Source organism: Somniosus microcephalus, unplaced genomic scaffold, assembly GCF_052327205.1.
Source record: "Somniosus microcephalus isolate GS21.2 unplaced genomic scaffold, FLI_Smic_1.0 unresolved_chr3, whole genome shotgun sequence".
Classification (NCBI taxonomy): domain Eukaryota; kingdom Metazoa; phylum Chordata; class Chondrichthyes; order Squaliformes; family Somniosidae; genus Somniosus; species Somniosus microcephalus.
In genome coordinates, this window is record NW_028225181.1 from 50,838,981 (window position 1) to 50,863,043 (window position 24,063).

Below are 24,063 nucleotides of genomic sequence, written 5' to 3' on the forward strand. Positions count from 1 at the left end.
GGATATATTTCTTAAGGCTGAAGGGATCAAGGGATATGGGGAGAAGGCAGGGACAGGGTACTGAATTTGGATGGTCAGCCATGGTCTTATTGAATGGCGGAGCAGGCTCGAGGGGCCGAATGGCCTACTCCTGATCCTATCTTCTATGTTTCTAACAATATATGTGGCTCGGTGTCAAAATTTTGGCCGGATATACGCTGCTGTTCTCGAGGCTAAAGGCTCTGCAAGTAGTCATTGACCATGCCGCAGTGCTGGGAAATCTTTACTCACACGTCAGTTTTCGAGCTGAGCGGTTTCTTCATTATCATCTCAGGTGACTGCCACTTGACGGGCACGGAGGTGTGGGGCTTAATGATGCCCGACCTCTGGATGTCAAAGGGGATCTGTAGGCTGCCCAGCTTGGCGGTGAAGTCGTCCTGTAGTAGAACGTTCCGGGCCGCCACGTTGCCGTGAATCAGTCCCTTCTGGTGCAAAAAATTCTGACAGAAGCGAAAAAACTGGGTGTCAACTGGAGGTACGACCGTAGGAGCAGGAGGAGGCCCGTTCGTCCCCTCGAGCCTGTTACACAGGAACACGAGGAGGCCCATTCAGACCCTCGAGCCTGTTACACAGTAACAGGAGGAGGCCCATTCAGACCCTCGAGCCTGTTACACAGTAACAGGAGGAGGCCATTCAGCCCCTCGAGCCTGTTACACAGGAACAGGAGGAGGCCCGTTCGTCCCTTCGAGCCTGTTACACAGGAACAGGTGTAGGCCCATTCAGACCCTCGAGCCTGTTATCACAGGAACAGGAGGAGGCCATTCAGCCCATCGAGCCTGTTATCACAGGAACAGGAGGAGGCCATTCAGCCCCTCGAGCCTGTTACACAGGAACAGGAGGAGGCCAATTCATGCCCCCGAGCCTGTTACACAGCAACAGGAGGAGGCCATTCAGCCCCTCGAGCTTGTTACACAGGAACAGGAGGAGGCCCATTCAGCCCCTCGACCTGTTACACAGGAACAGGAGGAGGTCCATTCGGCCCCTCGAGCCTGTTACACAGGAACAGCAGGAGGCGCATTCAGCCCCCTCGATCATGTTACGCAGGCACAGGAGGAGGCCCATTCAGCCCCCCTCGAGCATGTTACACCGGCACAGGTGTAGGCCCATTCAGCCCCCCTCGAGCTTGTTACACAGGAACAGGAGGAGGCCATTCAGCCCCTCGAGCTTGTTACACAGGAACAGGAGGAGGCCATTCAGCCCTTCCCTCGAGCCTGTTACACAGGAACAGGAGGAGGCCATTCAGCCCCTCGAGTCTGTTATCACAGGAATAGGAGGAGGCCCATTCAGCCCCCCTCGAGCCTGATACATAGGAACAGGAGGAGGTCATTCAGCCTCTCGAACCTGTTACACAGGAACAGGAGGAGGCCAATTCATGCTCCCGAGCCTGTTACACGGCAACAGGAGGAGGCCATTCAGCCCCTCGAGCTTGTTACACAGGAACAGGAGGAGGCCCATTCGGCCCCTCGAGCCTGTTACACAGGAACAGGAGGAGGCCATTCAGCCCCTCGAGCCTGTTACACAGGAACAGGAGGAGGTCCATTCGGCCCCTCGAGCCTGTTACACAGGAACAGGAGGAGGGCATTCAGCCCCTTGAGTCTGTTATCGCAGGAACAGGAGGAGGCCCATTCAGCCCCCCTCGAGCCTGTTACACAGGAACAGCAGGAGGCGCATTCAGCCCCCTCGATCATGTTACGCAGGCACAGGAGGAGGCCCATTCAGCCCCCCGCGAGCTTGTTATACAGGAACAGGAGGAGGCCATTCAGCCCCTCGAGCTTGTTACACAGGAACAGGAGGTGGCCATTCAGCCCCTTGAGCCTGTTACACAGGAACAGGAGGAGTCCATTCAGCCCCTCGAGCTTGTTACACAGGAACAGGAGGAGGCCCAATCGGCGCCTCGAGCCTGTTACACAGGAACAGGAGGAGGCCATTCAGTCCATCGAGCCTGTTATCACAGGAACAGGTGGAGGCCATTCAGCCCATCGAGCCTGTTATCCCAGGAACAGGAGGAGGCCATTCAGCCCCTCGAGCCTGTTACACAGGAACAGGAGGAGGCCCATTCATGCCCCCGAGCCTGTTACACAGCAACAGGAGGAGGCCATTCAGGCCCTCGAGCTTGTTACACAGGAACAGGAGGAGGCCATTCAGCCCCTCGAGCCTGTTACACAGGAACAGGAGGAGGCCCATTCAGTCCCTCAAGCCTGTTACACAGGTACAGGAGGAGGTCCATTCGGCCCCTCAAGCCTGTTACACAGGAACAGGAGGAGGCCATTCAGCCCTTCCCTCGAGCCTGTTACACAGGAACAGGAGGAGGCCATTCAGCCCTTCGAGTCTGTTATCACAGGAATAGGAGGAGGCCCATTCAGCCCCCCTCGAGCCTGATACACAGGAACAGGAGGAGGTCATTCAGCCCCTCGAACCTGTTACACAGGAACAGGAGGGGGCGCATTCAGCCCATCCCTCGAGCCAGTTATCACAGGAACAAGAGGAGGCCCATTCAGTCCCTCGAGCCTGTTATACAGGAACAGGAGTAGACCCATACAGCCATCCCTCAAGCCAGTCACACAGGAACAGGAGGAGGCCCATTCAGCCATCCCTCGAGTCTGTTACACAGGAACAGGAGGATGCCCATTCAGCCCCCTCAAGCATGTTACGCAGGCACAGGAGGAGGCCCATTCAGCCCCCCTCGAGCTTGTTACACCGGCAGAGGAGTAGGCCCATTCAGCCCCCCTCGAGCCTGTTACCATAGGAACAGGAGTAGGCCCATTCAGCCCCCCTCGAGCTTGTTACACAGGAACAGGAGGAGGCCATTCAGCCCCTCAAGACTGTTACACAGGAACAGGTGGAGGCCATTCAGCCCCTCGAGCCTGTTACACAGGAACAGGAGGAAGCCCATTTGGCCCCTCGAGCCTGTTACACAGGAACAGGAGTAGGCCATTCAGCCCCTCGAGCCTGTTACACAGGAACAGGAGGAGCCCATTCAGCCCCTTGAGCTTGTAAACACAGGAACAGGAGGCGGTCCATTAGGCCCCTCGAGCCTGTTACACAGGAACAGGAGGAGGCCATTCAGCCCTTTCCTCGAGCCTGTTACACAGGAACAGGAGGAGGCCATTCAGCCCCTCGAGCCTGTTATCACAGAAACAGGAGGAGGCCCAATCAGCCACCCTCGAGTCTGTTACCATAGGAACAGGAGGAGGCCTATTCGACCCCCCTCGAGCCTGTTACACAGGAACAGGAGGAGGTGCATTCAGCCCATCCCTTGAGTCTGTTATCACAGGAACAGGAGGAGGCCCATTCAGCCTCGCCTCAAGACTGTTACACAGGAACAGGAGGAGGCCCATTCAGCCTCACCTCAAGACTGTTACACAGGAACAGGAGGGGGCCCAATCAGCCATTCCCTCGAGCCTGTTACACAGGAACAGGAGGAGGCCCAATCAGCCCCACTCGATCCTGTTACATAGGAACAGGAGGAGGCCATTCAGCCCCTTGAGCCTGTTACACAGGAACAGGAGGAGACGCTTCAGCCCCTCGATCCTGTTACACAGGAACAGGAGGAGGCCATTCAGCCCCTCGAGCCTCTTACACAGGAACAGGAGGAGGGCATTCGGCTCCCCTTGAGCCTGTTACACAGGCACAGGTGGAGGCCCATTCAGCCATCCTCAAGCCTGTTACCATAGGAACAGCCCATTCAGCCCTTCCCTCGAGCCTGTTATCACAGGAACAGGAGGAGGCCATTCAGCCCTTCCCTCGAGCCTGTTATCACAGGAACAGGAGGAGGCCCGTTTTGCCCTTCCCTTGAGCCTGTTAGACAGGAACAAGAGGAGGCCCATTCAGCCCTTCCCTCAAGCCTGTTACACAAGAACAGGAGGAGGCCATTCAGCCCCTCAAGCCTGTTACACAGGAACAGGAGGAGGCCCATTTAGCCCTTCCCTTGGGCCTGTTATCACAAGAACAGGAGGAGGCCCATTCAGCCTGTTACACAGGAACAGGAGTAGTCCCATTCAGCCCTTCCCTCGAGCTTGTTACAAAGGCACAGGACGAGGCCCAGTCAGCCATCCCTCGAGTCTGTTACACAGGAGCAGGAGGAGGCCCGTTCGTCCCCCTCGAGCCTGTTACACAGGAACAGGAGGAGGCCCATTCAGCCCTTCTCTTGAGCTTGTTACACCGGCACATTCAGCCCCCCTCGAGTCTGTTACCATAGGAACAGGAGGAGGCCCAATCAGCCCCTCGAGCCTGTTACACAGGAACAGGAGGAGGCCATTCAGTTTCCTCAAGCCTGTTACACAAGAACAGGAGGAGGCCATTCAGCCCCTCGAGCTTGTTACACAGGAACAGGAGGTGGCCATTCAGCCCCTTGAGCCTGTTACACAGGAACAGGAGGAGTCCATTCAGCCCCTCGAGCTTGTTACACAGGAACAGGTGGAGGCCATTCAGCCCATCGAGCCTGTTATCCCAGGAACAGGAGGAGGCCATTCAGCCCCTCGAGCCTGTTACACAGGAACAGGAGGAGGCCCATTCATGCCCCCGAGCCTGTTACACAGCAACAGGAGGAGGCCATTCAGGCCCTCGAGCTTGTTACACAGGAACAGGAGGAGGCCATTCAGCCCCTCGAGCCTGTTACACAGGAACAGGAGGAGGCCCATTCAGTCCCTCAAGCCTGTTACACAGGTACAGGAGGAGGTCCATTCGGCCCCTCAAGCCTGTTACACAGGAACAGGAGGAGGCCATTCAGCCCTTCCCTCGAGCCTGTTACACAGGAACAGGAGGAGGCCATTCAGCCCTTCGAGTCTGTTATCACAGGAATAGGAGGAGGCCCATTCAGCCCCCCTCGAGCCTGATACACAGGAACAGGAGGAGGTCATTCAGCCCCTCGAACCTGTTACACAGGAACAGGAGGGGGCGCATTCAGCCCATCCCTCGAGCCAGTTATCACAGGAACAGGAGGAGGCCCATTCAGTCCCTCGAGCCTGTTATACAGGAACAGGAGTAGACCCATACAGCCATCCCTCAAGCCAGTCACACAGGAACAGGAGGAGGCCCATTCAGCCATCCCTCGAGTCTGTTACACAGGAACAGGAGGATGCCCATTCAGCCCCCTCAAGCATGTTACGCAGGCACAGGAGGAGGCCCATTCAGCCCCCCTCGAGCTTGTTACACCGGCAGAGGAGTAGGCCCATTCAGCCCCCCTCGAGCCTGTTACCATAGGAACAGGAGTAGGCCCATTCAGCCCCCCTCGAGCTTGTTACACAGGAACAGGAGGAGGCCATTCAGCCCCTCAAGACTGTTACACAGGAACAGGTGGAGGCCATTCAGCCCCTCGAGCCTGTTACACAGGAACAGGAGGAAGCCCATTTGGCCCCTCGAGCCTGTTACACAGGAACAGGAGTAGGCCATTCAGCCCCTCGAGCCTGTTACACAGGAACAGGAGGAGCCCATTCAGCCCCTTGAGCTTGTAAACACAGGAACAGGAGGCGGTCCATTAGGCCCCTCGAGCCTGTTACACAGGAACAGGAGGAGGCCATTCAGCCCTTTCCTCGAGCCTGTTACACAGGAACAGGAGGAGGCCATTCAGCCCCTCGAGCCTGTTATCACAGAAACAGGAGGAGGCCCAATCAGCCACCCTCGAGTCTGTTACCATAGGAACAGGAGGAGGCCTATTCGACCCCCCTCGAGCCTGTTACACAGGAACAGGAGGAGGTGCATTCAGCCCATCCCTTGAGTCTGTTATCACAGGAACAGGAGGAGGCCCATTCAGCCTCGCCTCAAGACTGTTACACAGGAACAGGAGGAGGCCCATTCAGCCTCACCTCAAGACTGTTACACAGGAACAGGAGGGGGCCCAATCAGCCATTCCCTCGAGCCTGTTACACAGGAACAGGAGGAGGCCCAATCAGCCCCACTCGATCCTGTTACATAGGAACAGGAGGAGGCCATTCAGCCCCTTGAGCCTGTTACACAGGAACAGGAGGAGACGCTTCAGCCCCTCGATCCTGTTACACAGGAACAGGAGGAGGCCATTCAGCCCCTCGAGCCTCTTACACAGGAACAGGAGGAGGGCATTCGGCTCCCCTTGAGCCTGTTACACAGGCACAGGTGGAGGCCCATTCAGCCATCCTCAAGCCTGTTACCATAGGAACAGCCCATTCAGCCCTTCCCTCGAGCCTGTTATCACAGGAACAGGAGGAGGCCATTCAGCCCTTCCCTCGAGCCTGTTATCACAGGAACAGGAGGAGGCCCGTTTTGCCCTTCCCTTGAGCCTGTTAGACAGGAACAAGAGGAGGCCCATTCAGCCCTTCCCTCAAGCCTGTTACACAAGAACAGGAGGAGGCCATTCAGCCCCTCAAGCCTGTTACACAGGAACAGGAGGAGGCCCATTTAGCCCTTCCCTTGGGCCTGTTATCACAAGAACAGGAGGAGGCCCATTCAGCCTGTTACACAGGAACAGGAGTAGTCCCATTCAGCCCTTCCCTCGAGCTTGTTACAAAGGCACAGGACGAGGCCCCGTCAGCCATCCCTCGAGTCTGTTACACAGGAGCAGGAGGAGGCCCGTTCGTCCCCCTCGAGCCTGTTACACAGGAACAGGAGGATGCCCATTCAGCCCTTCTCTTGAGCTTGTTACACCGGCACAGGAGTAGGCCCATTCAGCCCCCCTCGAGTCTGTTACCATAGGAACAGGAGGAGGCCCAATCAGCCCCTTGAGCCTTTTATCACAGGAACAGGAGGAGGCCATTCAGTTTCCTCAAGCCTGTTACACAAGAACAGGAGGAGGCCATTCAGCCCTTCCGTCGAGCCTGTTACACAGGAACAGGAGGAGGCCCATTCAGCCCCTCGAGCCTGTTACGCAGGCACAGGAGCAGGCCATTCAGCCCCTTGAGCCTGTTACACAGGAACAGGAGGAGCCCATTCAGCCCTTCCCTCGAGCCTGTTACACAGGAACAGGAGGAGGCCATTCAGCCCCTCGAGCCTGTTATCACAGAAACAGGAGGAGGCCCAATCAGCCACCCTCGAGTCTGTTACCATAGGAACAGGAGGAGGCCTATTCGACCCCCCTCGAGCCTGTTACACAGGAACAGGAGGAGGTGCATTCAGCCCATCCCTTGAGTCTGTTATCACAGGAGCAGGAGGAGGCCCATTCAGCCTCACCTCAAGACTGTTACACAGGAACAGGAGGAGGCCCATTCAGCCTCACCTCAAGACTGTTACACAGGAACAGGAGGGGGCCCAATCAGCCATTCCCTCGAGCCTGTTACACAGGAACAGGAGGAGGGCATTCGGCCCCCCTTGAGCCTGTTACACAGGCACAGGTGGAGGCCCATTCAGCCATCCTCAAGACTGTTACCATAGGAACAGCCCATTCAGCCCTTCCCTCGAGCCTGTTATCACAGGAACAGGAGGAGGCCCATTCAGACCTTCCCTTGGGCCTGTTATCACAGGAACAGGAGGAGGCCCATTCAGCCTGTTACACAGGAACAGGAGTAGTCCCATTCAGCCCTTCCCTCGAGCTTGTTACAAAGGCACAGGAAGAGGCCCAGTCAGCCATCCCTCGAGTCTGTTACACAGGAGCAGGAGGAGGCCCGTTCGTCCCCCTCGAGCCTGTTACACAGGAACAGGAGGAGGCCCATTCAGCCCTTCCCTTGAGCTTGTTACACCGGCACAGGAGTAGGCCCATTCAGCCCCCCTCGAGTCTGTTACCATAGGAACAGGAGGAGGCCCAATCAGCCCCTCGAGCCTTTATCACAGGAACAGGAGGAGGCCCATTCAGCCCCTCGAGCCTGTTACGCAGGCACAGGAGGAGGCCATTCAGCCCCTTGAGCCTGTTACACAGGAACAGGAGGAGCCCATTCAGCCCTTCCCTCGAGCCTGTTACACAAGAACAGGAGGAGGCCATTCAGCCCCTCGAGCCTGTTACACAGGAACAGGAGGAGGCCATTCAGCCCCTCGAGCCTGTTACACAGGCACAGGTGGAGGCCCATTCAGCCATCCACAAGCCTGTTACCATAGGAACAGGAGTAATCCCATTCAGCCCCACCTCGAGGCTGTTACACAGGAACAGGAGGAGGCCCATTCAGCCCCTCGAGCCTGTTATACAGGAACAGGAGTAGACCCATACAGCCATCCCTCATGCCTGTTACACAGGAACAGGAGGAGGCCCATTCAGCCCTTCCCTCGAGCTTGTTACACAGGCACAGGAGGAGGCCCGTTCGTCCCCTTCGAGCCTGTTACACAGGAACAGGAGGAGGCCCAATCAGCCCTTCCCTTGAGCTTGTTACACCAGCATAGGAGTAGGCCCATTCAGCCCCTCTTGAGCCTGTTACCATAGGAACAGGAGTAGGCCCATTCAGCCCCCCTCGAGTCTGTTACCATAGGAACAGGAGAAGGCCCAATCAGCCCCTCGAGCCTTTTATCACAGGAACAGGAGGAGGCCCAATCTGCCCCCCTCGAGTCTGTTACACAAGAACAGGAGAAGGCCATTCAGCCCCTCAAGCCTGTTACACAGGAACAGGAGGAGGCCCATTTAGCCCTTCCCTCGAGCCTGTTACACAGGAACAGGAGGAGGCCCATTCAGCCCCTCGACCCTGTTACGCAGGCACAGGAGGAGGCCCGTTCTGCCCTCCTTGAGCCTGTTACACAGGAACAGGAGGAGGCCATTCAGCCCCTCGAGCCTGTTACACAGGAGCAGGAGGAGGCCATTCAGCCCTTCCCTCGAGCCTGTTATCACAGGAACAGGAGGAGGCCCGTTTTGCCCTTCCCTTGAGCCTGTTATACAGGAACAAGAGGAGGCCCATTCAGCCCTTCCCTCAAGCCTGTTACACAAGAACAGGAGGAGGCCATTCAGCCCCTCAAGCCTGTTACACAGGAACAGGAGGAGGCCCATTCAGCCTGTTACACAGGAACAGGAGTAGTCCCATTCAGCCCTTCCCTCGAGCTTGTTACACAGGCACAGGACGAGGCCCATTCAGCCATCCCTCGAGTCTGTTACACAGGAACAGGAGGAGGCCCGTTCGTCCCCCTCGAGCCTGTTACACAGGAACAGGAGGAGGCCCAATCAGCCCTTCCCTTGAGCTTGTTACACCAGCATAGGAGTAGGCCCATTCAGCCCCTCTTGAGCCTGTTACCATAGGAACAGGAGTAGGCCCATTCAGCCCCCCTCGAGTCTGTTACCATAGGAACAGGAGAAGGCCCAATCAGCCCCTCGAGCCTTTTATCACAGGAACAGGAGGAGGCCCAATCTGCCCCCCTCAAGCCTGTTATCACAGGAACAGGAGGAGGCCATTCAGTTCCCTCAAGCCTGTTACACAGGAACAGGAGGAGGCCCATTTAGCCCCTCGAGCCTGTTACGCAGGCACAGGAGGAGGCCCGTTCTGCCCCCCTTGAGTCTGTTACCATAGGAACAGGAGGAGTCCCAATCAGCCCCTCGAGCCTTTATCACAGGAACAGGAGGACGCCATTCAGTTTCCTCAAGCCTGTTACACAAGAACAGGAGGAGGGCATTCAGCCGTTCCCTCGAGCCTGTTACACAGGAACAGGAGGAGGCCCATTCAGCCCCTCGAGCCTGTTACGCAGGCACAGGAGGAGGCCATTAAGCCCCTTGAGCCTGTTACAAAGGAACAGGAGGAGGCCCATTTGGCCCTTCCCTCGAGCCTGTTATCACAGGAACAGGAGGAGGCCAATTCAGCCCTTCCCTCAAGCCTGTTACACAGGAACAAGAGGAGGCCCATTCAGCCCTCCTCGAGCCTGTTACACAGGAACAGGAGGAGGCCATTCAGCCCCTCGAGCCTGTTACACAGGAACAGGAGGAGGCCCAATCAGCCATTCCCTCCAGCATGTTACACAGGAACAGGAGGAGCCCCAATCAGCCCCACTTGACCCTGTTACACAGGAACAGTAGGAGGCCATTCAGCCCCTCGAGCCTGTTACACAGGAACAGGAGGAGCCCATTCAGCCCCCCGAGCCTGTTACACAGGAACAGGAGGAGGCCATTCAGCCCCCCGAGCCTGTTACACAGGAACAGGAGGACGCCATTCAGTTTCCTCAAGCCTGTTACACAAGAACAGGAGGAGGGCATTCAGCCGTTCCCTCGAGCCTGTTACACAGGAACAGGAGGAGGCCCATTCAGCCCCTCGAGCCTGTTACGCAGGCACAGGAGGAGGCCATTAAGCCCCTTGAGCCTGTTACAAAGGAACAGGAGGAGGCCCATTTGGCCCTTCCCTCGAGCCTGTTATCACAGGAACAGGAGGAGGCCAATTCAGCCCTTCCCTCAAGCCTGTTACACAGGAACAAGAGGAGGCCCATTCAGCCCTCCTCGAGCCTGTTACACAGGAACAGGAGGAGGCCATTCAGCCCCTCGAGCCTGTTACACAGGAACAGGAGGAGGCCCAATCAGCCATTCCCTCCAGCATGTTACACAGGAACAGGAGGAGCCCCAATCAGCCCCACTTGACCCTGTTACACAGGAACAGTAGGAGGCCATTCAGCCCCTCGAGCCTGTTACACAGGAACAGGAGGAGCCCATTCAGCCCCCCGAGCCTGTTACACAGGAACAGGAGGAGGCCATTCAGCCCCCCGAGCCTGTTACACAGGAACAGGAGGAGGCCATTCAGCCCCTCGAGCCTGTTACACAGGAACAGGAGGAGGGCATTTGGCCCCCCTTGAGCCTGTTACACAGGCACAGGTGGAGGCCCATTCAGCCATCCACAAGCCTGTTACCATAGGAACAGGAGTAGGCCCATTCAGCCCCCCTCGAGTCTGTTACCATAGGAACAGGAGAAGGCCCAATCAGCCCCTCGAGCCTTTTATCACAGGAACAGGAGGAGGCCATTCAGTTCCCTCAAGCCTGTTACACAAGAACAGGAGGAGGCCATTCAGCCCCTCAAGCCTGTTACACAGGAACAGGAGGAGGCCCATTCAGCCCCTCGAGCCTGTTACGCAGGCACAGGAGGAGGCCCGTTCTGCCCTCCTTGAGCCTTTTACACAGGAACAGGAGGAGGCCATTCAGCCTCTCGAGCCTGTTACACAGGAACAGGAGGAGGCCATTCAGCCCCTCGAGCCTGTTACACAGGAGCAGGAGGAGGCCATTCAGCCCCTCGAGCCTGTTACACACCCGAAGCCAGAGCAGGATCAAGAAGTTTACTCACCAGGCCACTCGCCACCTGCAGTGCCACGTTATAGACTTGCCGTTCCGTCAGGTCATAAGGAGTTTCCCCCATGTTAATCACATCCTGGGAGGAGGAACAAAAAGAGACAAGTATGATTGGCAGTCTCTCGTAACCACATCCCTTGTAACCGAGTCTCTGGTAACCTAGTCTCTCGTAACCGAGTCTCTCATAACCGAGTCTCTCATAATCACGTCCCTTGTAACCGAGTCTCTGGTAACCGAGTCTCTGGTAACCGAGTCTCTGGTAACCGAGTCTCTCGTACCCGAGTCCCTCGTAACCGAGTCCCTCGTAACCAAGTCCCTCGTAACCGAGTCTCTGGTAACCGAGTCTCTAGTACCCGAGTCTCTCGTACCCGAGTCCCTCGTACCCGAGTCCCTCGTAACCAAGTCCCTCGTAACCGAGTCTCTGGTAACCGAGTCTCTCGTACCCGAGTCTCTCATACCCGAGTCCCTCGTAACCGAGTCCCTCGTAACCGAGTCCCTCGTAACCGAGTCTCTCATAACCGAGTCTCCCGTAACCGAGTCTCTCGTAACCGAGTCCCTCGTACCCGAGTCTCTCGCAACCGAGTCCCTCATAACCGAGTCTCTCGTACCCGAGTCTCTTGTAACCGAGTCCCTCGTAACCGAGTCTCCCGTAACCGAGTCTCTCGTAACCGAGTCCCTCGTACCCGAGTCTCTCGCAACCGAGTCCCTCATAACCGAGTCTCTCGTACCCGAGTCTCTTGTAACCGAGTCTCTGGTACCAGTCTCCCGTAACCGAGTCTCTCGTACCCGAGTCTCTTGTAACCGAGTCTCTGGTAACCGAGTCTCTCGTAACCGAGTCTCTGGTACCCGAGTCTCTTGTAACCGAGTCTCTGGTACCTGTCTCCCGCAACCGAGTCTCTCGTACCCGAGTCTCTTGTAACCGAGTCCCTCGTAACCGAGTCTCTCGTACCCGAGTCTCTTGTAACCGAGTCTCTGGTAACCGAGTCCCTCATAACCGAGTCTCTGGTACCCGAGTCTCTTGTAACCGAGTCTCTGGTACCAGTCTCCCGTAACCGAGTCTCTCGTACCCGAGTCTCTTGTAACCGAGTCCCTCGTAACCCAGTCTCCCGTAACCGAGTCTCTCGTACCCGAGTCTCTTGTAACCGAGTCTCTGGTACCCGAGTCTCTGGTAACCGAGTCTCTCGCAACCGAGTCCCTCGTAACCGAGTCCCTCGTAACCGAGTCCCTCGTAACCGAGTCTCTCGCAACCGAGTCCCTCGTTACCGAGTCTCTCGTAACCGAGTCCCTCGTAACCGAGTCTCTGGTACCAGTCTCTGGTAACCGAGTCTCTCGTAACCGAGTCTCTCGCAACCGAGTCCCTCGTAACCGAGTCTCTCGTAACCGAGTCCCTCGTAACCGAGTCCCTCGCAACCGAGTCCCTCGCAACCGAGTCCCTCGCAACCGAGTCCCTCGCAACCGAGTCTCTCGTAACCGAGTCTCTCGTAACCGAGTCCCTCGCAACCGAGTCCCTCGCAACCGAGTCCCTCGCAACCGAGTCCCTCGTAACCGAGTCTCTCGCAACCGAGTCCCTCGCAACCGAGTCTCTCATAACCGAGTCCCTCGTAACCGAGTCCCTCGCAACCGAGTCTCTCGCAACCGAGTCCCTCATAACCGAGTCTCTCGTAACCGAGTCTCTGGTAACCGAGTCTCTCGTAACCGAGTCTCTCGTACCCGAGTCTCTCGTAACCGAGTCTCTGGTACCCGAGTCTCTGGTAACCGAGTCTCTCGTACCCGAGTCTCTCGTAACCGAGTCTCTGGTACCCGAGTCTCTGGTAACCGAGTCTCTCGTAACCGAGTCTCTCGCAACCGAGTCCCTCATAACCGAGTCTCTCGTAACCGAGTCTCTGGTAACCGAGTCTCTCGTAACCGAGTCTCTCGTACCCGAGTCTCTCGCAACCGAGTCCCTCGTAACCGAGTCCCTCGTAACCGAGTCTCTCGCAACCGAGTCCCTCGTTACCGAGTCTCTCGTAACCGAGTCCCTCGTAACCGAGTCTCTGGTACCAGTCTCTGGTAACCGAGTCTCTCGCAACCGAGTCCCTCGTAACCGAGTCTCTCGTAACCGAGTCCCTCGTAACCGAGTCCCTCGTAACCGAGTCCCTCGTAACCGAGTCTCTCGCAACCGAGTCCCTCGCAACCGAGTCTCTCGTAACCGAGTCCCTCGTAACCGAGTCTCTCGCAACCGAGTCCCTCATAACCGAGTCTCTCGTAACCGAGTCTCTGGTACCCGAGTCTCTCGTAACCGAGTCTCTCGTAACCGAGTCTCTCGTAACCGAGTCTCTCGTAACCGAGTCCCTCGTAACCGAGTCTCTCGTAACCGAGTCCCTCGTAACCGAGTCTCTCGTAACCGAGTCCCTCGAAACCGAGTCCCTCGTAACCGAGTCTCTCGTAACCGAGTCCCTCGTAACCGAGTCTCTCGTAACCGAGTCCCTCGTAACCGAGTCTCTCGTAACCGAGTCTCTCGCAACCGAGTCCCTCGTAACCGAGTCTCTCGTAACCGAGTCCCTCGTAACCGAGTCTCTCGTAACCGAGTCTCTCGTAACCGAGTCTCTCATAACCGAGTCTCTGGTAACCGAGTCCCTCGTAACCGAGTCCCTCGTAACCGAGTCTCTCGTAACCGAGTCTCTCATAACCGAGTCTCTGGTAACCGAGTCCCGCGTAACCGAGTCTCTGGTAACCGAGTCCCTCGTAACCGAGTCTCTCGTAACCGAGTCTCTGGTAACCGAGTCTCTGGTAACCGAGTCTCTCGTAACCGAGTCTCTGGTAACCGAGTCTCTCGTAACCGAGTCTCTGGTAACCGAGTCTCTGGTAACCGAGTCTCTGGTAACCGAGTCTCTGGTAACCGAGTCTCTGGTAACCGAGTCTCTGGTAACCGAGTCACTCGTAACCGAGTCTCTCGTAACCGAGTCCCGCGTAACCGAGTCCCGCGTAACCGAGTCTCTCGTAACTCAGTCTCTCGTAACTCAGTCTCTCGTAACCGAGTCTCTGGTAACCGAGTCCCTCGTAACCGAGTCACTCGTAACCGAGTCCCTCGTAACCGAGTCTCTCGTAACCGAGTCCCGCGTAACCGAGTCCCGCGTAACCGAGTCTCTGGTAACCGAGTCTCTGGTAACCGAGTCTCTGGTAACCGAGTCCCGCGTAACCGAGTCCCTCGTAACCGAGTCCCTCGTAACCGAGTCTCTGGTAACCGAGTCTCTGGTAACCGAGTCTCTGGTAACCGAGTCTCTGGTAACCGAGTCTCTGGTAACCGAGTCTCTCGTAACCGAGTCCCGCGTAACCGAGTCCCGCGTAACCGAGTCTCTGGTAACCGAGTCTCTGGTAACCGAGTCTCTCGTAACCGAGTCTCTCGTAACCGAGTCCCTCGTAACCAAGTCTCTCGTAACTCAGTCTCTCGTAACCGAGTCTCTCGTAACCGAGTCTCTCGTAACCTAATCTCCTGTAACCGAGTCTCTCGTAACCGAGTCCCCCTCCCCATCCCCTCACCCACCTACACCCCCAGACTGGGGAACTCGCACAATGCGCAACGTACCTTGCGACACATCCAGAGGAACTCTAGCAGGTTGTCGCGATTCATGCTCTCCATAAGCAGGTAGAGGGGGGCCCGATCAGTGCAGCAGCCCAACATTTCCACCAGGTTCTCGTGCTTCCCCAGGAAAGCGTGGAACTTAATCCTCGCCAGGAACTCCTTCACCTTGCTGGGATCGGCCGACTCTGAAAGCAGGACAGCCTCCGGTCAGGAAAGTCCTTGGCCTCACCCGCCTCGGGCCTGTTACACGGGAACTGGAGTAGGCCCATTCAGCCCCTCTTGGGTCTGTTACAATAGGAACAGGACTGGGCTCATTCAGCCCCTCTCAGGCCTGTTAAAATAGGAACAGGACTGGGCCCATTCAGCCACTCTCGGGCCTGTTACAATAGTTACAGGACTAGGCCCATTCAGCCTCTCTCGGGCCTGTTACACTAGGAACAGGACTGGGCACATTCAGCCCCTCTCGGGCCTGTTACAATAGGAGCTGGACTGGGCCCATTCAGCCTCTCTCGAGCCTGTTACAATAGGAACAGGACTGGGCCCATTCAGCCACTCTCGGGCCTGTTACAATAGTTACAGGACTAGGCCCATTCAGCCTCTCTCGGGCCTGTTACACTAGGAACAGGACTGGGCCCATTCAGCCCCTCTCGGGCCTGTTACAATAGGAACAGGAGTAGGACCATTCAGCCCCTCTCGGGCCTGTTACACTAGGAACAGGACTAGGCCCATTCAGGCCCTCTCGGGCCTGTTACACTAGGAACAGGACTAGGCCCATTCAGGCCCTCTCGAGCCTGTTACAATAGGAACAGGAGTAGGACCATTCAGCCCCTCTCGGGCCTGTTACAATAGGAACTGGACTAGGCCCATTCAGCCCCTCTCGGGCCTGTTACACTAGGAACAGGACTAGGCCCATTCAGGCCCTCTCGAGCCTGTTACAATAGGAACAGGAGTAGGACCATTCAGCCCCTCTCGGGCCTGTTACAATAGGAACTGGAGTAGGCCCATTCAACCCTTCTCGAGCTGGGTACAATAGGAACAGGAGGAGGCCATTCAAACCCACCTCGAGCCAGTCACGCAGGAAGATTAAATCCAAACCCCCGCCCCCCCCTGTCACCGCGACAGCATGTTGCCTTACCATGCAGCTCCTTGAGGACCACAGCCCGCTCCCTCCCAGGGTCGTCCGAAGCCAGCCTGGCCTGGTAGATGTTGCCGTAGGTCCCCTGGGCGATCTTCCTCAGCCCCCCCAGGATTCTCTCCCTGGGGATCTGCCACTGGCTCAGTGCCGGGTCCGTCAAACAGAGGGCGCCACCCGGTGAGGCCTCGCTCAGCATGATGTCATGGTGGGAGGACAGGGGGTCATTCCGCCCCCTCTCCAAGGGTCCTGGGGAAATCCAAGAGGGTCTCATTGGTCAAACATGGCGGCGGTCAGTCTGTGCCCCATGCCCTCCCCTTCCCCCACCTTCCCTCCGATCATGGCAAATGGAATATAATGTGGAGAAATGTGAAGTTATCCACTTTGGTAGGAAAAATAGAAAAGCAGAGTATTTTTTAAATGGTCAGAGATTGGGAAATGTTGGTGTTCAGAGGGACCTGGGTGTCCTTGTACACGAATCACTGAACGTTAACATGCAGGTACAGCAAGCAATTAGGAAAACCAATGGTATGTTGGCCTTTATTACAAGAGGATTTGAGTATAAGAGTAAAGACGTCTTACTGCAATTATACAGGGCCTTGGTGAGACCACACCTGGAGTATTGTGGACAGTTTTGGTCTCCTTACCTAAGGAAGGATATACTTACCATAGAGGGAGTGCAACGAAGGTTCACAGACTGGTTCCTGGGATGGGGGGATTGTCCTATGAGGACAGATTGAGTAGACCAGGCCTATATTCTCTAGAGTTTAGAAGAATGAGAGGTGATCTCATTGAAACATACAAAATTCTTACAGGGCTTGACAGGGTAGATGCAGGGAGGATGTTTCCCCTGGCTGGGGAGTCTAGAACCAGGGGTCACAGTCTCAGAATAAGGGGTCGGTCATTTAGGACTGAGATGAAGTGAAATTTCTTCACTCAGAGGGCGGTGAATCTTTGGAATTCTCTACCCCAGGGGGCTGTGGAGGCTCAGTCGTTGAGTATATTCAAGACAGAGATCGATAGATTTTTGATCATTAAGGGAATCAAGGGATATGGGGATAGTGCAGGAAAGTGGAGATGAGGTAGAAGATCGGCCATGATCTCATTGAATGGCGGAGCAGGCTCGAGGGGCCAAAGGGCCGACTCCTGCTCCTATTTCTTATGTTCTTATGTTCTTTAAGCCAACATCGCTTCAGCAGAAAAACTACCTCAAGGATTGACAATGAACCCCCGGGTACCCAGAGCGGGTGAAAGGTCAATGTCTGACCCCACTGACCCCACCCATCAGAGAGAGGGAGGACTCTTCAACCCCCTCTGGTTGGCTGTCGCGAATGGTACTGCCCATCCTCTGATTGGGACTAACTCGGGGCCAATAGAGAGCACCCTGACGAACTGTATCACAGTATGGTATGGCAGCTGTAGCTACTATGACCAGAAAGCCCTGCAGCGGGTAGTCAAAACTGCCCAACGCATTACCGGCACCCGGCTACCGACCATAGAGCACATATACCAGAAACGCTGTTTACAGAGGTCACGGACCATCATCAAAGACCCTACCCACCCCAGCCACAGTCTGTTCGCCCTCCTGCCATCTGGGAGACGCTACAGAAGCATTCGCACCCGTACGACCAGATTTAGGAACAGCTTCTTTCCCAGGGCTGTCATCCTACTGAACTCCACAAATAAACTCTAAAGCCTGCACATCTGCCAATGCACTTTATTATGGTTATGTTTATGTTAATGTATCACAAGCCAAATGTATGTTGAATGTTTAAATGTCTTAATCAAAATGTACACTCTCGGGAGCCGCAAGCCTACATTTCGTTGTACTGCACTTGTGCACTAACAATGACAATAAAATTGATTATTATTATAAAAACATTCTCAGTGTTTACTCCCAGGGCAGGTACAGCACAGGTGAGATACAGAGTAAAGCTCCCTCTACACTGTCCCATCAAACAATCCCAGGGCAGGTACAGCACGGGTTAGACACAGAGTAAAGCTCCCTCTACACTGTCCCATCAAACACTCCCAGGGCAGGTACAGCATGGGTTAGATACAGAGTAAAGCTCCCTCTACACTGTCCCATCAAACACTCCCAGGGTAGGTACAGCACGGGTTAGATACAGAGTAAAGCTCCCTCTACACTGTCCCATCAAACACTCCCAGGGCAGGTACAGCACGGGTTAGATACAGAGTAAAGCTTCCTCTACACTGTCCCATCAAACACTCCCAGGGCAGGTACAGCACGGGTTAGATACAGAGTAAAGCTCCCTCTACACTGTCCCATCAAACACTCCCAGGGCAGGTACAGCACGGGTTAGATACAGAGTAAAGCTTCCTCTACACTGTCCCATCAAACACTCCCAGGGCAGTTACAGCACGGGTTAGATACAGAGTAAAGCTCCCTCTACACAGTCCCATCACAAACTATCAAGTAGGCAGTCTCGAGGGAGGGTTGCACTGTCGGAGGGGCAGTACTGAGGGAGCGCTGCACTGTCGGAGGGGCAGTACTGAGGGAGTGCTGCACTGTCGGAGGTGCAGCACCGAGTGTGCACTGCATTGTCGGACGGGCAGTACTGAGGGAGTGCTGCACTGTTGGAGGAGCAGTACTGACGGAGCGCTGCACTGTCGGAGACGCAGTACTGAGGGAGTGCAGCACTGTCAGAGGGGCAGTACTGAGGGAGCGCTGCACTGTCGGAGGGGCAGTACTGAGGGAGCGCAGCACTGTCGGAGGGGCAGTACTGAGGGAGCGCTGCACTGTCGGAGGGGCAGTACTGAGGGAGCGCTGCACGGTTGGAGGGGCAGTACTGAGGGAGCGCTGCACTGTCGGAGGGGCAGTACTGAGGGAGCGCTGCACTGTCGGAGGGGCAGTACTGAGGGAGCGCTGCACTGTCGGAGGGGCAGTACTGAGGGAGCGCTGCACTGTCGGAAGGGCAGTACTGAGGGAGCGCTGCACTGTCGGACAGGCAGTACTGAGGGAGTGCTGCACTGTCGGAAGGGCAGTACTGAGGGAGCGCTGCACTGTCGGAGGGGCAGTACTGAGGGAGCGCTGCACTGTCGGAGGGGCAGTACTGAGGGAGCGCTGCACTGTCGGAGGGGCAGTACTGAGGGAGTGCTGCACTGTCGGAGGGGCAGTACTGAGGGAGCGTTGTACTGTCGGAGGAGCAGTACTGAGGGAGCGCCGCACTGTCGGAGGGGCAGTGCTGAGGGAGCGCTGTACTGTCGGAGGAGCAGTACTGAGGGTGCGCTGCACTGTCAGAGGGCAGTACTGAGGGATCGCTGCACTGCTGGAGGGGCAGTGCTGAGGGAGCGCTGCACTTTCGGAAGGTCAGTGCTGAGGGATCGCTGCACTGTCGGAAGGGCAGCACTGAGGGATCGCTGCACTGTCGGAAGGGCAGCACTGAGGGAGTTATGCACTGTCGGAGGGGCAGTGCTGAGGGATCTCTGCACTGTCGGAGGGGCAGTGCTGAGGGATCGCTGCACTGTCGGAGGGGCAGTACTGAGGGAACGCTGCACTGTCGGAAGGGCAGCACTGAGGGATCTCTGCACTGTCGGAGGGGCAGTGCTGAGGGAGCGCCACACTGTTGGAGGGGCAGTTCTGAGGGAGTGCTGCACTGTTGGAGAGACAGTACTGAGGGAGTGCTGCACTGTCGGAGGGGCAGTACTGAGGGAGCGCTGCACTGTCGGAGGGGCAGTACTGAGGGAGCGCCGCACTGTCGGAAGGGCAGCACTGAGGGAGTTATGCACTGTCGGAGGGGCAGTGCTGAGGGATCTCTGCACTGTCGGAGGGGCAGTACTGAGGGAGAGCTGCACTGTCGGAGGGGCAGTACTGAGGGAGCGCTGCACTGTCGGAGGGGCAGCACTGAGGGAGTGCTGCACTGTCGGAGGTGCAGCACTGAGTGTGCACTGCATTGTCGGACGGGCAGTACTGAGGGAGTGCTGCACTGTTGGAGGAGCAGTACTGACGGAGCGCTGCACTGTCGGAGATGCAGTACTGAGGGAGTGCAGCACTGTCGGAGGGGCAGTACTGAGGGAGCGCTGCACTGTCGGAGGGGCAGTACTGAGGGAGCGCAGCACTGTCGGAGGGGCAGTACTGAGGGAGCGTTGCACTGTCGGAGGGGCAGTACTGAGGGAGCGCTGCACTGTCGGAGGGGCAGTACTGAGGGAACGCTGCACTGTCGGAAGGGCAGCACTGAGGGAGTTATGCACTGTCGGAGGGGCAGTGCTGAGGGAGCGCCACACTGTTGGAGGGGCAGTTCTGAGGGAGTGCTGCACTGTTGGAGGGACAGTACTGAGGGAGTGCTGCACTGTCGGAGGGGCAGTACTGAGGGAGCACTGCACTCTCAATACTGGATAACTGGGGAATCTCGGCCTGGGACTATGGGGTTCGAACCCACGACCTTCTGACTCAGAGAGAGCAAGACTGACGGACCCAAACTCTCTCAATGACCCTGTTTTTTTTCGGGGTGCAACGGGTCGATATTGCTGGTCGAAAGTTCTTCCTTGGGGTCTCGGGTTTGGAATGAAGGAAGCGGTGATGCCCACGGCCCCATTCCCTACCTGTCGGCGGAATACTTCCTTCTTCTGACTTCCGACGGCACACCATCCACAGGATACAGCCACCTACGAGGAAGGATGCAGCCAGGAGGAGCACGGGAACGATGATCACCTCCGGCTCGTAATTGCGAACCACTGGAAGGAGGCAACATTGAGAAGGTCAGCTTCAAGAAGGAGGAGTTGAGGGGGAGGATCAGGGGTCGTGAAGGGAGGGGGACGAGAGAGGAAAGGGTCGTTGGGAGGGAGAGGAAAGTCATCTCTAGGTAGGTAAGGGTCATCGCTAGGGAGAGTAGCTCCGTCGCTGGGGAGAGATGGGTCATCGCTAGGGAGAATAAGTTCATCACTAGGGAGGGAAGGGTTATCGCTAGGGAGAGTAGGTTCATCGCTAGGGAGGGAAGCGTCATCACTAGGGAGAGTAGCTGTGTCGCTGGGGAGAGAAGGGTCATCGCTGGGGAGTGTAGGTTCATCACTAGGGAGGGAAGGGTCATCGCTAGGGAGAGTAGCTCCATTGCTGGGGAGAGATGGGTCATCGCTGGGGAGAGAAGGATCATCTCTAGTAGGTAAGGGTTATCGCTAGGGAGAGTAGCTCCATCACTGGGGAGAGAAGGGTCATCGCTAGGGAGAATAAGTTCATCACTAGGGAGGGAAGGGTCATCGCTAGAGAGAGTAAGTTCATCGATAGGGAGAGAAGGGTCATCGCTAGGGAGAGAAGGGTCATCGCTAGGGAGAGTAGGTTCATCGCTGGGGAGAGAAGGGTCATCGCTAGGGAGAGAAGGGTCATCGCTAGGGAGAGTAGATTCATCGCTAGGGAGGGAAGGGTCATTGCTAGTTAGAGTAGGTTCATTGCTAGGAAGAGAAGGGTCATCCTTAGTGAGAGTAGGTTCAAGGCTAGAGAGGGAAGGGTCACGTTAGGGAGAGAAGGTTCATCGTTGAGAAGGGAAGTGTCATTGCTGGGGAGAGTAGTTTCATCGCTCGGGAGGGAAGGGTCATCGCTGGGGAGGGAAGGGTCATCGCTGGGGAGGGAAGGGTCATCGCTAGGGGAAGGGTCATCACGAAGGAGGGAAGGGTCATCGTTAGGAAGGGAAGGGTCATCGCTAGGGTAAGGGTTATCACGAGGGAGGGAAGGGTCCGTGACTACGCCATGCTGTAAACCATAGAAAGAAAGATAAATAGAGAGAAAGAGAGAAATAAACATAGAAACATAGAAGATAGGAGCAGGAGTAGGCCATTCGGCCCCTTGAGCCTGCTCCGCCATTCAATGCGATCATGGCTGATCATCCAAATTCAGTACCCTGTCCCTGCTTTCTCCCCATACCCCTTGATCCCTTTAGCCTTGAGAAATATATCCAACTCCTTCTTGAATATATTTAATGAATTGGCCTCTACTGCTTTCTGTGGTAGAGAATTCCACAGGTTCACCACTCTCTGGGTGAAGAAATTCCTCCTCATCTCTGTCCTAAATGGTTTACCCCTTATCCTTAGACTGTGACCCCTGGTTCTGGACTCCCCGACCATCGGGAACATTCTTCCTGCATCTAGTCACATTTATCCACGTTATATTGCATCTGCCCAATCACCCAATCACCCAAATCATCCTGGAGTTTCTCAGCATCCTCCTCACAGCACACACGCCCACCGAGCTTTGTGTCATCTGCAAATTTGGAGATATTACATCTAGTTCCCTTGTCTAGATCATCATTAATATATATTGTGAATAGCTGGGGTCCAAGGACCGATCCCTGCGGTACCCCACTAGTCACTGCCTGCCACTCGGAAAAAGACCCGTTTATTCCAACTCTTTGCTTCCTGTCTGCCAACCAGTTCTCTATCTGTTGTGTATGTACCTTTAAGAGAATAACTGGTCTTTGGAACTACTGTCTGTCATCTTTTGTACTTTCTTGTATGGTTCCTTAGTAGCCTTTTTGTTGTCGCTGGTCTTCTTCCCAGACCTACAAACTCGTGCAATGTGTCCAATCTTCCCGCATTGTCTGCATATTTTGTCTTTGGACCAGCAGTCCTTCTGGTCATGGTTAGTTCTGCCGCAGCGATAACATTTTGCAAATCCCCGTGTCATTTCGTGGGTGCCGTATTCCTGTGGTTTTTGTTGAATTTCTGCAGCTTCCCTGGCTGCTGCTTCATACAATACTGCCACGCTGAAAGCCTGATCTAGCGTCAGCTCTTTTTCTGCGAGTAACTTCTTCTGTGTTCCTTCACTCAGAAGTCCACAGACAAATTTGTCCCGTAGGGTATCTGCCAGTCCTGCTCCGAACTGGCAGTGCTTTGATAGCTTGCGCAGTTCCGTAAGATACTCAGCATTGCTCTCATCTTTGTGCTGAGTTCCCCTGTGGAATTTAAATCTTTCTGCTATCAACAGCGGTGCAGGGTTTAAGTGCTCCTGTAGAACAGCAACAATTTCGTTAAAACTCTTCGCCTTCGGTTTGGCTGGAGTAATCAGATCCCGCAATAGGCCGTACGTTCTAGCGCCCATTAAGTTTAACAATTTCGATGCCTTTTTCCCCTCCGCTATATCGTTTGCCTCGAAATATACCTCTACTCTTTCCACATACGTGGTCCAGTCCTCTAATGTATTATCAAAAGCAGTGATACAGCCAGTCTTCGGCATCTTGCAAATCTAAAATGGCGCCTCCCGCGCTTTGCCTTCTTCCCCGATTTAACAAAATGGCACCTCCCGCGCTTTGTCTTCTTCCCTGCTGTTGTTAGCGCTGCTTTCCACGGTTTCTTGCGCGTATTCTTTTTCTTTTATTATTTTCCCGTCGTGGAGCGAACCCTCTGGGACACTTCCCTCCCTCTTCTGAGGTCCGAACGCTACCCGGCTTCGAAACACCGGCCGCGCCCTGTGTGCTCCACCCTCTCTCTCTCTCTTTGCTTCCCGACTCGCTGCCCGGCCCCGTTGAAAGGCCACCCGATCGAGCTTCAGCCCGCCGCAGCCCAGGAAGGATCAGAGCACTACCTGCCACCAGCCCGATTAGCTGGGAAACCACGGACCGAGGAACCCAGCCTGGCTCTGGAAAGTCGCTCCTGCAAAGCCTTGAACCCGATGATTGACGGTCGACGCCCGTTTCTCGAGTTTCAATGGCCTCTATTTTATTTCTTTCTTCTGGCTCCGACCTTCAACAACGTCGTCGGAGCTGCTGCTGAATTGCAGGTAAGTTCGTTTCTTTACTCGTCGCCAGTGTTAAGTCCGTGAATGATTTAGACATGGACTAGCAGGAGTGAAAACAAACAGATGTTTACTGGTGGAAGTCCATAACGAAACTAAACAACAGAGGCTCTCTAGCGCCTTTTATACAGGGGTGGTCACTGCCGGTACTGCAGTCTGAGACCAGTTATTCTCTTAAAGGTACATACACAACACTATCCAAGTCAGTACCTTGCCCCCAATCCCATGTGACTTAACTTTACACGCTAATCTCTTATGCAGGACCTTATTGGAAGCCTTCTGAAAGTCCAAATACACCACATCCACTGGTTCTCCTTTATCTATTCTACCAGTTACATCCTCAAAAAATTCCAGTAGATTAGTCAAGCACGATTTACCCTTTGTAAATCCATGTTGACTTTGTCCGATCCGGTCACTGTTTTCCAAGTGCTCTGCTATTACATCTTTTATAA

General features: G+C 55.6%; 1 protein-coding gene across 1 annotated transcript in view; it reads right to left on the reverse strand.

Annotated features, from left to right (window-relative positions):
- Window positions 1-24,063, reverse strand: part of LOC147091432 (tyrosine-protein kinase STYK1-like) — a 94,863-nt gene that overhangs the window by 27,265 nt on the left and 43,535 nt on the right. The window contains exons 4-8 of the mRNA XM_085976784.1: window positions 20,434-20,565; window positions 15,874-16,119; window positions 14,742-14,923; window positions 11,172-11,255; window positions 271-479 (exon numbers count right to left, since the gene is read on the reverse strand). Of these exons, the coding sequence (XP_085832910.1) occupies window positions 271-479; window positions 11,172-11,255; window positions 14,742-14,923; window positions 15,874-16,119; window positions 20,434-20,565 (853 nt within the window). The remainder of the gene's footprint in view (window positions 1-270; window positions 480-11,171; window positions 11,256-14,741; window positions 14,924-15,873; window positions 16,120-20,433; window positions 20,566-24,063) is intronic.